Below are 13,143 nucleotides of genomic sequence, written 5' to 3' on the forward strand. Positions count from 1 at the left end.
TAAATATATATTTATAAAAAAAATATTATATATAAATATTATATATTATATTTATACTATAATAATAAAATATGTATTTTTTTCTTCCAGGGATTGGTACTGAGAGTCCCTACCAGTTACTACAACATACACTTTTTTATTTTACATATATTTATTTATTTTTTGTCTTTAATTATTTTAGCTTTAGGGAACGTGAAGGGATTGCTTTGTCTCCGGGGGGGGGGGAATCGAGCAGTCGACATTCAGCCATTATCTGCGGAAAAGTTTTTATTTAATGCGTGAACAAATGCTACCAAAAATTTTTATTTTAGGCGCGCCTTCACAGTTATTAATTATAAGCCAATAAAAGATATATCATCGCTCATTACGTATTCAGGTTAAGTATTATTGAGGTTCTAAAACGGAGAGCTCTGAAATTTATACGCTCAATTAGGTCATTCTCTCTGTTCTAATTTATTCTGAGTATTTTTTTTTTCTTTTTTTCCCTGAAAATAACACACCAATTGGGTTTTTTTTTTTTGATGTGTGTAAGGAACAATATCTGTCAAAGTCCTTGTTATTTAACCCTTATTTATAATCCGTAGACATGTTATAATGTAATATTCATCATTAATTGAACACAGTAATATATAATATATATAATATTTTTTTACAGCCATAAAAACATGGACCGGCTTCCATCTGAGCCATCTTTGGCCTCTATTTACTTGCACTTTATAAAGCCAAAGCCAAATTTGGGGCAAGACATGGAAATTCACATTTATTTATTTTAGAAAGGGTTAACACTTTATAATTCATTTATATTCGCAGCTATGTGTAAATATGTTAATTGGACTAAATGTGTTTTCTCTGTATTTTTTTATTTTTTTCTGCAGCCTCAAGTACTACGGCGTTCCACCAGCAACCTCGGTTCCACAGACCACCCTTCGGGAAGATTAATGACACCCCCGCATATCGGGGTCCCAAGTAAGCATGGGGACAGAATCCAGTGTCCGTCTTCGGGTAGCCAGAGTCGGTTTGCTGGAAAAGCCCCCCCAGTCCCTGAGAGCGAGCTGAGTGAATTATTGAGTACCCGATTGACCATAAACGATGTTGAAGACAATCCCGGAGAGGTCAAAGGGACAGAGGAAGCGCCTACGGCTCATGGAGGAGACCTGCGACATCAACGGCCAACTTCTGGCTTTCTGGAGCGCGTTTCAGAGGATCCAAATAAAAATCTACAATCTAAACTAACGGTTAAGACTTCTCCAACTGGCCAGGTTCCTCGGCCAACGTCTCTACAGCTCTACAAAGCGAGATCCCCAAATGCCTCGGCACATCAGGGGGCGACCAGCTCTGTAGCGTCTCCGCACGGTCACCTTCCTTGTAAACCGTCTCAGAAACCAATGCAGACTTCCAGGCGTTCTTTGGGACAGCCGCACAACGGTTCTCGGTCGGCGGGGCTTAAAAGTCCAGAGCTGACACCCAACGATTGTGCCGTTGGGCGCCCGCCAGCACGGGTAACATCCCATACTGTCTCAGGCTCCTCAAAGATATTACATGACACTACAGATCCAGTAATCAAACCAGAATCAGGACCCCGAGTTCATTCTCATGAGGGCACCAACTCAAAGCTCTCGACTATTCAGCCGCCTCCGTGTCCGTCACAGGTACCCACGGTGGAATTGTCGAAGCAAGCAGGGAAGCAATCCCCCAGAGGTTCCATGCTTCGACCCCCGAGCAACTTCGCCTCCAAACTTAAAACGCCAAGCAGCCCCAAGTCCGACGTCCTCCAGCCGGCCGAGTCGCAGGCCGATCCGTCGAAGTCTTTTCAAAAAGCGCCGTCCGCCACCGCCGCCTCTCCCAAGCCGTTTCCCAACAGAAAAGAAAACCCACAAGAAGCCACGGAAAGCTCGCCCTCGAAGAAGCAATCCCGTCTTCCTCAACCAAAAACCCATTAGAGAAATAAATAAAGCAATAACGCATAATATGATATGCATTAAACGATGTTTAGTAAGCGTGCCCCCTCTTACAGAGTGCTTTAATGCATACCCATTAGCGTTATTGCTCTTATTCTCGGTCTTGGCCCATTTTTTTTTTGTTCCTTAGTTGCCGTTTCGATGTATCTTGAAGTTACGGTCGAAAATACATTTTTTGGGGGGGGCCTTTTTGCCTGATGGCCTTTCTACGCCTGGTCACATGATACCGATAACATGGCACAACGTACCTTGCTCTTCGTTTCTGCAAACTGCCTTAATCGCCTCTGACTTTTACCGTTATCTTGCTTTATGGAGAAAAAAAAATCCAGATGAAAACTCTATCGATTCCCAGCTAAGTCAGAACCGGGGGGAGGGGGGGGAGAAAAAAAACATTGATCGTTCTATTTCCAGATACTGCCCAAAATGCAACCGTTCCATAGATCAGATCCGTATACCATATATTTATGAGTAATATATATATATATTTTATTGCAATTAATAAGATATTTTTTTCTCAAGAGCTATGCAACGGGACCCGTCTATCTAGTTATTTATTTAAACTCGTCAAAACTGTATTAAAATTGTGAGTGTTTGCACGATTCACAGACGTATCTGTTTTCCTGTAATATACTATAGTCTCTCTATATGTACATATTCGATAAGGACACTAAATTATTACATGGGTTCCGCTCCTTAGTACAATATATATATGTAATATTTAATAGCTGTTTCTTGAAACTTTTTTCCATTCCAGAGAATCTCTTAACAAGTTCGGTCAGTGACATTTTTCACCCCGCAAAGTCAGGAACATGGTGGGGGGGGGGACCGTAAGGATTTCTGGTGCTTTAGTGTTCTTATCACCATAGCAACTAATGGGATTTTCCAGCTGATAGGACCATGTGATTTCTCTACATTCTTTTATGCAGAACCCCCATTGCCTGCACTTTACGAGGACTCGGCATGATGATAAAAGCCATCACTAGCTCTGTTGATGCAAACACAGAGGATGTTATATGCGAAAGAATGAGATGCCGACTTTACCCTCGGTCTTCATTCCACGTGTTCTGTTGGACGTTGTGGGGTGTTCAAGTTACCCAGTACTCTGTTTCCGATCATCTTTGTTGATAGAATCCACAAGATGATGGAATTATTGAGTCCTCTTTGCAGCACCAGCCATTAAACCTGGGGTTAGACCTGGTAAGCAGACATTCATGCACCTCGAGATGTTCATTGAAACCATTCTCTTTTACGCCTCTGCTGGAGCCCACTGGTCGTAGAGTAGTAGACCAACCCTACACATGCTGACTGAATCCGTAAGGATTTCGATAATCCCTCAACGACCCGGTTATAACCCCATTTAGTGAGTTTTTATGGTTGGTCACCACCACGTACGTCTAACCCAACTGATTTGCCAATTCAATAAATGCCCTCGTTGACATAGAAAAATGAGTAAGAAGCACATATTGATACGTTTGATTGATGGCCCCATGTCAAAAACCACCAAGAAAGATTCTGTAGGTTAAGGCAGGTGTAAGTGAAACAAGCAGGTGTTCTTGTAGGCTGAAAAAAAACAAGGAGGGCGCTAATGGCGTCTCCTCTCGGCCAAGTGGTGGGTCTTTGGCATGAGGAGGTCTTTGTACCTATTAGCAGAGAAGACGCAACTTGGAAAGAACGGGCACAAAGTTATTAGCTATCAACCTCTCGGTTATAAGGAAGCACACGGTGTGATGTGGTTTTTCCGTTCTCGTAAGCGCATTTCGCATTAGATTCCCCCCACTCCCCCGCACAAATGTAAATTTGTGAGTGAACTCAAACATCTGGACTATCCAATGTTTATTTCTATTGGCTTCACGGAGCAAGACCTTTTCCAACATTGTTGTTAATTGCTACAAAGTCCACCTTTAATTTTTTTGCCCCATACTATTTTTATCCCCATGCGTTGACCCATCTGGGTCCCTTTTTCGCGATGCTTCAACTCAAAAGGTCACCTGCAGTGACAGCTAACCTGCGGATGACCTCGGGAAGAAATAATGATAAACTGGAGAAATGTGTGTGTTTTTCTATTTTTTGGCCCCCCTTTTCACGCTTTAAATCCCGTAGCCTAGTAGATAATCGACTTTGGAATGTTGGATTTATTTGCGATGAGGGTATTTACGGTTATTTTATCCCATAAGAACAGTGATGGTGGAGTCAAGCCAACGCGATTAACCATTGACTGGCACAACCTTGACTTCACAAGGAACGTCTCGTCAAAATGTAGAAGATATGGAGGCTGTCACGTTCCTCGCTTGATGCTCTTCACAGGGACGGGCCTTAAGTGTAAAACTTACCGTGCTGGTGAAACCGGTCAAGTGAAGCACCTGACGGCGTCCTCCTTTACGCCGATTTGTCAATCTACCTTATTAGAAATACCTTGCACCTCTTTGGGAACCTAAGATGCCTTGACCTTACCAACGTCACCATCCAGCGCCTTTTGCCGCCATCTTTATAAAAACTTTTAATTTTTGTTTTAACTTTCCCAGGTCTCATAAGTACGAGATCCGTGTCACCGAGAATTATTTACTAATCCTGTTTACCATGCAGATATAGATATTTCGTTTTCCTTTTGCCCATCCCCCTCTTAATTGTATTTTATTTATTATCATTTTAAATCCGGGTATTTATAAAAATCCATGTGTTCACCAGGTTATCGTTCATTCATCCGCTTGATTGATGCATCCAGTTCTTGCATTAATTAGACAAAAAAAAACTTTAATATCCAGAGACAATCTTGAAAATTAGAAAAATAATTTCGCAGGGAAGACGGAATTAGCTGCCAGGGGCTCGAGCGCTTGAGAAATTAAGACCATTTTATGGTGCGGATCTGCATAATAAAGCACTTTGTTATTCCCTTCTCATTCCGAGGTCTAAGCCGTTTGTTTCTCTCCTGTACCATGCAATATTAACTGTAATTCTTCAACGCAACCACGGCGCAAGCTCATCATTCATGGCCGAGACGTTCTCGGTTTCTTCGTAGAAGACTATTACGGGCTAAGATTTTTGAATGAACGTTCTGATATCGTGACGGTCGGATTCATTCCTACGGACGTTTGGTTGCTCACATCCAAGGAAGAAAGATGCTTCCCAAACAGGGTTGACCATGATGCATGGTCAACTGAGATGTTCCTCCAGCAGAGAACCATCCATGCCAGGTCGCGTCTCCACAGGAAGCCTCCACAACTTCTGCCTCTCCGCGTTCTTGAAGGACCCAACTCATCTCCTACTCAAATCCAACCCAAATAAGATTATATGATTGCTTTTTGGATCTACGTCCAGGTGACTCTCGTAAATCCCTAATTGCTCCTCAAAAGTTCTTTGGGAAAGAAAGTTCTGTGGTTGAGTGCCTTCCTTTCCAGAATGCTTTTAAGCGGATTGATCAGACACGTCCTCTTTTAAAAGCCTGAAGCCGACCGCCTTCCTTTGACTTGCCGACCACAGCGACCCAGCTCTTAAGTGTTTTTTTTCTCTTCTCTCCCCATTAGCTTGCCTCGTTTTCCACTTAGACCACTCCAGACTCTTCTAACAACACCATAAAATCTCCCGTACTATATTTTGTGCAATATCTTTAAAAAAGAAAAAAAAAAGAAAAAATTATAATAAAACTGCTGTACTTTTTTTTTTTTATTATTTTTTTTTGGTGTAAAGATAAAGAGAAAAAAAAAATAACGAAAACAGAAAATGCACTTTAATTGAGCATTATTGCTTGGAGCCGTGCCTAAAATTATCAACCTGTGTCCTATTACCTTTGGCTTTTTGTCCACGTAGAGCAAATATTATAAATATGTACGTGTTTTATAATTGCTGTGTGTAAATTATGTTAAGATTAAATAAATTAAAATCCCATCTTTGTAGCATCTTTGTATCTCACCTGGAAGCAGGTTGGGGAGGCGTCATGTCTCTTTACGTTCAAAGGGAAATCATCCGCAAAATTTTGTATAAATGTGCCTTTTATTGGCAAGTTAAGTATATTGGTCACATGGCTACCAGCACCCTATGGTATACTTTTGTATTGACCAGGATTCCCTTTAATGCGCATGTTCCGGTACATTTTCTGTTCTTGCTGGGGGGGTGGGGGGAAGACAGCTCTCAATTGTCTTGTATGTGAAAGAAAAAAAAAAACTGATACAATTAATTAAAAAAAATACTGGGGGAAAAAGACAGCTCTCAATTGGCTTGAATATGAAAAAAAAAAGTAATAATAATAATAATAAAAAAATACTGGGGGAAAAAAAAAAGACAGCTCGCAATTGGCTTGTATATGAAAAAAATAAAAATAAAAATAATAATAAAAAAAATACTGGGGGAAAAGACAGCTCTCAATTGGCTTGTATAAAAAAAATAAAAAAAGAATATATATATATATATATATATAGTGAGAAATTGGGTTATTAAAAGTATAGAAATGCAAAAAAATATATAAAAATTAAGTTCTGAAAAGATAAATTTGGCCAATTTTTGGGGTATTTTCAGATTTTTTTTCTTTTTGAAGTTTCGATTGTGCGAGAATGACCTCATCGCCCCTGAGTTGTGACGTCATACTTACACAGTGTGAAAAACCATACCATTGGTTTGACCCGACGGTGTAAATATTTGAAATTTACAAGGGCTAGTTGACTGATGAAGCTCCCGCTTGTGGTCATCTCACAACTATATGGTGCTTAGCAGCCATTGGCTCACACAGCGAGGTCGGGGGGGGGGTAGGGGAGATTTGTTTTAAAGATGTTATAGAGAGCCGTAAGTGCCGAAAATGGCATGGCGTTTTACCGTAACTGTCCGAACGCCATATAATAACCATGGCTAATACTGTTATTTCAGAAACATTTACCCCCCCCATCACGGCAAAGATGATGTTGGTTATTGTAGGTTGTTTTTGTTTATCCAAATGCACAACCTTATTTTTATGTTTTACTATTTACAGTTCAATGCTGTCTGTACGTGCGTAGAGTCTCGTCTTATTCTCACACCAATGGACAAAATAAAGAATGATTTGGAAATGTGTGTATCGGGGTCTTTTCCGAACTGGGGGGATAATACAGGAGTGTGCGAAATTTTATTACATCAGGTTATTGTGTATGCTCTGGAGCCTCCAGTGTAGGAGAAGCTGCAGTTCAGTACCCCCCCTCCCCTACACTTGTGCACTTGGGGGTCTCGGACAACCCCCCTGAGCATACTACATGGGCGCTGCCTGGAGGAGGTGAGCTGGAGGGGGCAAATGCATATGGGGGTACTCTGCGGGATCCCTCCATGCGTTTGCAATCAGGACCACAGAAAAAGGGATGGATGGAGGCCGATGCTTCCTGATCACAGTGTGATCAGCAAGCAGAGAGATCATCATGAGAAGCTTCAGTCCCTTTGTCCCGATAAGTTATCCCTCCGCTGTTGTTAAGTTGCTGTTGATTGGTCCAGGCTTTTTAAGGAGGAAGAGAACCTCAGGACGGGAAAATACTGGTTCTGCCACAGGCTGCCGCTGATCTCAGCTTCCATGAGATGAACACTTAAAATGATCGTTTATATGTCATTAGAATCCCGCTTTACGCGTATAGCAGTGGAAAGAAACCCTCTTAATTTCCCGTTGGCAGAATTGTTCATTCAAATCAGATCCTGCTGGCTTTCTGACCAGGGAGAGCAGGAAAGGGTTGCATATCCCAATGATGGCAGGGTGGCCCCAGAAGACCCGGCGATTCACTGTGGCCCTTACAGGCACCTTTGTTACGCATGTCCGCTTTCTTCACTTCATACGGGGCACTGCACTCCGGGCTAATAAAAAAACAAACAAAAATAAACTCCCGAAACCTGATGGGAGGCGAGCAGCAGCTGTAGGGTTAAGTAAAGGAGATTTCATTGAAAGGACACACTATGGCAAATAAATTGAACTCGTTTCCTGTTTTGTACCCTTTCCATCTCTATGGTCCCTTGTCATCTCTATGGTCCCTTGTCCTCTCTATGCTCCCTTGTCATCTCTATGGTCCCTTGTCCTCTTTATGCTCCCTTGTCCTCAAAACCAACCGGAACCGCCAGAGGACGAGCATTCACGGTAATCCTTAAGACAGGAAGCTAAAATGGCTGCTCCCACCGTATAACATGTTTAACATAAATATATTTCTTGCAGAGCCCTCCTCACCTGTTGTTTGTGTAAGTGAAATTGTTATGTTGTATGCTACTTGTCATGTCCTGTCTACCCATTGTACAGCGCTATGGAATAGGATGGCGCTAAATAAAACAATAAATGATAATAATTTAATAAAATAATGTGAAATAAAGATATGTCTGCCTATGTCCACAAGATAACAGATACAAGATCAATAGTAAATATTTTAAAAAAAGCTAATAACTAAGTTTTTTCTCAATAAATGGCACAACTTTTAAAAAATTTCACCTAGCCACATAAAAAAAACCTAATCACCAATCTTTTGTATGTGTATTGGCGGGTGACGAGCGGTGGCCTGAGAGCCTTGGCACTTTAAGGTTGGCGGCTGCCCTCATGATGTAAGAGCGACTGACATGGCCTGGCATATCACAGCGCTGTTATGGGGAGCCAAGTGATGTCACCGTGACATCACTGTCAACTGTAAGGTATAAGAGAGCTACCCAAAGGGGTCTTAATCTATATTGTACTGGGAAATGGCAAAAAAGAAACAAAAAAGGAAATGTTTAAAAAAAAAAACAAAAAAAAAACAAAGCCAGTAGTAGTAAAAAATATATAATGTAATATGTAAAGGATCAATATGGCCTTCTTCGACCTAAAATAATCTGTATGTGGGATATAACTGTAATCAGGGGATGCTGCCGCATATAAATTGGGTCATTACTCAGCGCTGGCACCTACTGTGTAGAAGTAGTAGTTTTCTATTTTATTTATTTATTTTTTACATCCAAGCACAAATAATTATACATTTTTATGTATTTTTATGATTTTGGAAGGCGGCTCTACTTGTCCCGAAACATATGACACAAAAATACCAAAGAAAACAGGGTAATTAAAAACCCCGGTCCTGAAAGGGTTAAAGTTATTCGGCTTGAATAAACACATCTGACTTTGCTGGTGGTTTTCCTTGTCACCACTAGATGGCAGTATGATACAAGTAAAAAAAAAAACATACCGCAATGCAATGAATTACCGGGTTGGGTTCTGCATCTTTCTTTTAACACTTTAATGGAGGTCATTCCGATTATATTATTAAATCCATATAAAAAAATGTAATTTTTAAACAATTTAAATCTGCTTAAGCAGCCGTTTTTGTTTTTCTTAATGTACTGTAGCTACCCTCTTCTCTATAAGGCTGTGCCTCGGGGGTTTGTTTTGTAAGCTACGAGCTGCAAGCAAAAGCTAAATTAAGTCATATGAGGGCTCTATGCGGAGAGTGGTAGATAAGTGGAACAGCCTACCAGGGGAAGCGGTAGAGGCTAAAACAGTGAGGGAACTTAGCCGTGCATGTGAGTCGTGAATCCAAGACGAGGCCAATGACTGATTAAGGTTTTAGTCTTTACATGAGGAAAAAGGGGCGTTCTAGAAGGGCTGAATGGTTCGGATCTGTTTCCAGATTCTGTATTACTGCTCAAGTATGTCAATGCATTTTATCAACCGTCATGATCTGTGATAACTCCCCTTCCACTAGTGATAGTGGGTGCTCCTGTGCGTTTAACCCCTATTACATTTCACGGCTAAGTGAATACACCCTGTCTTAAAGCCCCTAATTTGTTAATTTGGTAGAATAAACCCAAATTTAAAATACTGCACTTCTCATAGGTGGCCAGCAGGTGGCAGTGTGACAATACAAAATAAAACAACACAGTTCTGCTTAAAATATATCAACTTCTAAAATCCAATAAAGGCACATTTTTCAGCTATGTGCTTTGGGTACTAATTTGCAGTTTACAAGTCCTTTCGCTGGTAGGTAAAATAAATCTTACTTTAAAAAGCATCTAATTGGAGTTTCTCGTCTCATCTCAATAAAATTACTTTCGCATACATCTTTCAATCCACAGTATTGGGTCAAACAGATATTTATTTCTTCTAAAGCACCTTAATTTACTTTACTTTTTTATAGACTTTTAGAAAAAAACACATTTTCTATGAGCGGATTAACAGAAGCCCATCAAGGCCATAAAGAGTCAAATTCAAATTATCTCTAATCTCTGCAGTTATTATTGTAAAACATTTACAGGGTAGCAATAAAACATTGGGTCCTCTTCTTCCTGCATGCGTCGCCTCTGGCTCGCTCTGGGTGGGGGTCTAAATAGACCCCCATGTACATGCATTGAAATCACTCCCATTGACTTCAGTGGGAGTGCTTTCTTGTCGCTGATTGGCTGCTTCAAACAACCAATTAGTGGCATTAATTATAGGACCACAGAGTGGCAGAAAGCTGCAGCTCTGCAGATGCACCTTCTCCCTAGCAGCCTAAGTAGTTTTTCTCCATGTACATGCATGGAAATCACTCCCATTGACTTCAATGGGAGTGCTTTCTTGTCACTGATTGGCTGCTTCAAACAACCAATTAGCGGCATTAATTATTGGACCACAGAGTGGCAGAAAGCTGCAGCTCTGCAGATGCACCTTCTCCCTAACCTATATAGTTTTTAATATTGCATGTCAAGGTAGGGTGCTGCCTGGGACACTGGAGCGTTTCTTTAAAGCATGATCATTTTTTCATTATTATTTTTTATCCCCCCCCCATTTTGTTTTAATACTGCGAATTCTGTTGGAGATCTATTACTAAAAAGTAATATAATTGCAAAACCTTTCAATACCTGCCAAACGAATCATAGCCATAATCTTTATTCTACTCTGTAATGATATTTTTTTGGGATGAATTCAGCAGAATTGTATATTTATTTTCCACTATTTTTTTTTTTTATATATTATCAGGTTGTGTACTGTTACTTTAAAAAAATGACATTAACACCACTGCCTAATGGTGCCAAAAAAACATATGTTTTATTATTATTATTATTTTTTTATTTATTTTATTTTTATTTTATTTTTAAAGCATGTTATACAGTAGTTTTTAAGGTTTTTCTATCTTTTTTTTTAACTGAACAGACAGAACATTTTCAGTGGTATTCTCTTCTTACAAATATCTTAAAACACGCAATATATGAAAAAAAAGCCCTTAAAGTAAGCTCTTGCTTTCCGGATTTCTGCAAATACTTCAAAAAAAATGACCTCTTTAGATGAATCAATAAATAATAATAAATCTAAGCTGTTGATTTAACCCCTTAAGGACAATGGGCGGTCCCTAAACACATTGAAAACAATGCATTTTGAGCCCGTATATATACGGGCTTTGTCTTTAAGGGGTTAAAAAAATTTCTTACTCATTGCTCGTAGAAATGAACGACGCAATATATTTTTTCGCCACAGGGGGCAGTAGCGCGTTATGTTTTCATCATAGCATTTATTCTTGTCAAATTTGTTGTTTTTTTTTTTTTTTTCTGCGATCTTTGCTCAAGAAACATCAGCAAAAAAAAAAAAAAAAATGTTATTTATTGCCTCGGTAGTAAGGAAATAACTTGTCAAGTAGTTTCCTTGCTTTGTAATATACCTGTAGTTTAAATCCCTTTTGGTGAATAATTTTATTTTCCCCGGGATGAACATGACAGTCTGCACCGTATCTTACATCTTTAAAAAAAAAAAAAAGTTAACATAAGATCTGCGGGGAATTTCTAAAGAGTTAGAGGCAATTTATAGCCTAATGTCCATAAAGTACAATCCTTGCCTGTGGGCAAAAAAAATGGTTTGTTGACGGGACTGCATCACAATTAGGAGAGGTTTTTCCCTCTATGTATTTCGGTAGCCAAAGGACCAGTGATAATATAAAAGTGCATTCTATCTGAAGTATAGTTTTCTCACTTTTCTTGTCTTCAAGCTGAGCTACGAGAGTAGATATAAATCTATAGGTACATATAAAGTAACGGGAACGTTATATTTTGGGCTGGGCATGGACACCAAAACCCACATGAGATACGAATTGTTGGAAACAAACCAAATGAGAGGCTGTTTTCATATTTTCAGGATAATGGATGATCTATTTAGTTATAGGAAAATGAGAAATTATGGGAAATTGTGGTTGAAAAAAGACATGGTAAAAGGGTCGAGGACAAGGCCTTGGTCTCTCTCATCCTTAGGGGTCATGGACACGTTCCTCAAGAAGATCTAGAGCGCCGTTCCTAGGCTTGGCAAGAGATTCAGAAAGTTTAGGTCCAACTGTTTGCCTTCATTTCCTCAACTTTGCATCTCAGCGTTCTAGACAGCTCTATCAGTCTAGTTCTAGATTTATATGAGGAAGACCCTTCCCCCGCATCTCTTCCCAATGAAGACTCTTGGACAATTAGAGCGTCCTAGGTTCCTGGATTACGCAACGTCTCCCTTCAGTGATGCGTCGGAAGGCAAAAACCACATCTTTTCTATTATTACAAAATTAATTGCAAAATTCTATGATTTTCTTAATACAGTAAACCATTCAGAGTGTTTTTTTTTTTTTGCCCAACGAGGGTTGAAAGGTTGGTCTGTAAACTTCTGGAGGCGACTGACGGACAGCTGATGGTCAGTTCTGGAAAATTCTCATCACCTCTGGCTCCATGATAGGTGTTTTTTCAATGCCCAGTTAGAGTCTGGTCGTATCTCAGATGTTCGAGCTCCACCTCCAATGTCAAATAAAGGTTATTTTACCCGTTAGGCTCGAGGAGTCCTAGATGTTTTCTTTAATCAACGGAAGGCTTTGTCAGACGGCGTTCCTCGTGGACCACGAAGCAGAATGGGTTTTCAAAATGATTCACTACACATTGATCGGATGCACACAATGCTAATTATCTGAGTAAATGTTATTTAGAGAACTCCCAAACCTTGTATAAGTAGGACACCACTGATCTATGGTGATATTGACCAAAATACCTTGTTTTCTAAATGTTCCAACAGGACTATCTTTTTTTTTTGTTGTTGTTGTTGTCTTCCGGCAGTGTTTTTAGACATATCGGTCTGTCTGAGGTAGAATTTTCATGTTACGTCTCAGCTTTAGATACCTGTCCTGGGCTTTCTGGTCTCAAAAGAACTGATGTATTCCTGCCCGTAAACACTTCAGGTCGCGATCATAATGTATCATTTATTTCTGGAGTTCCTTTGATCCACTTTGACGGACAGCTATCA

The 13,143-nt window shown here is 39.9% G+C and overlaps 2 protein-coding genes across 3 annotated transcripts in view; both read left to right on the forward strand.

Annotated features, from left to right (window-relative positions):
• The window catches only part of CCSER2 (coiled-coil serine rich protein 2), a 27,953-nt gene extending 26,851 nt beyond the window's left edge, over positions 1 to 1,102 (forward strand). The window contains exon 12 of one of the 2 annotated variants that reach the window (XM_053450182.1): positions 876 to 1,102. In XM_053450182.1, coding sequence (XP_053306157.1) covers positions 876 to 970 — 95 coding nt within the window. In that variant the 3' untranslated portion in view covers positions 971 to 1,102. The remainder of the gene's footprint in view (positions 1 to 875) is intronic. The other variant, XM_053450181.1, reaches the window with a different exon arrangement.
• Positions 973 to 2,001, forward strand: LOC128469305 (uncharacterized). Its single transcript, XM_053451125.1, has 2 exons — positions 973 to 1,015; positions 1,099 to 2,001. The coding sequence occupies exons 1-2, from the start codon at positions 973 to 975 to the stop codon at positions 1,938 to 1,940; spliced, it is 885 nt and encodes a 294-aa protein (XP_053307100.1). The 3' UTR covers positions 1,941 to 2,001.
• The last annotated feature ends 11,142 nt before the right edge of the window (positions 2,002 to 13,143 follow it).

The sequence above is a fragment of the Spea bombifrons genome, chromosome 11 (assembly GCF_027358695.1).
Source record: "Spea bombifrons isolate aSpeBom1 chromosome 11, aSpeBom1.2.pri, whole genome shotgun sequence".
NCBI classification, from domain to species: domain Eukaryota; kingdom Metazoa; phylum Chordata; class Amphibia; order Anura; family Pelobatidae; genus Spea; species Spea bombifrons.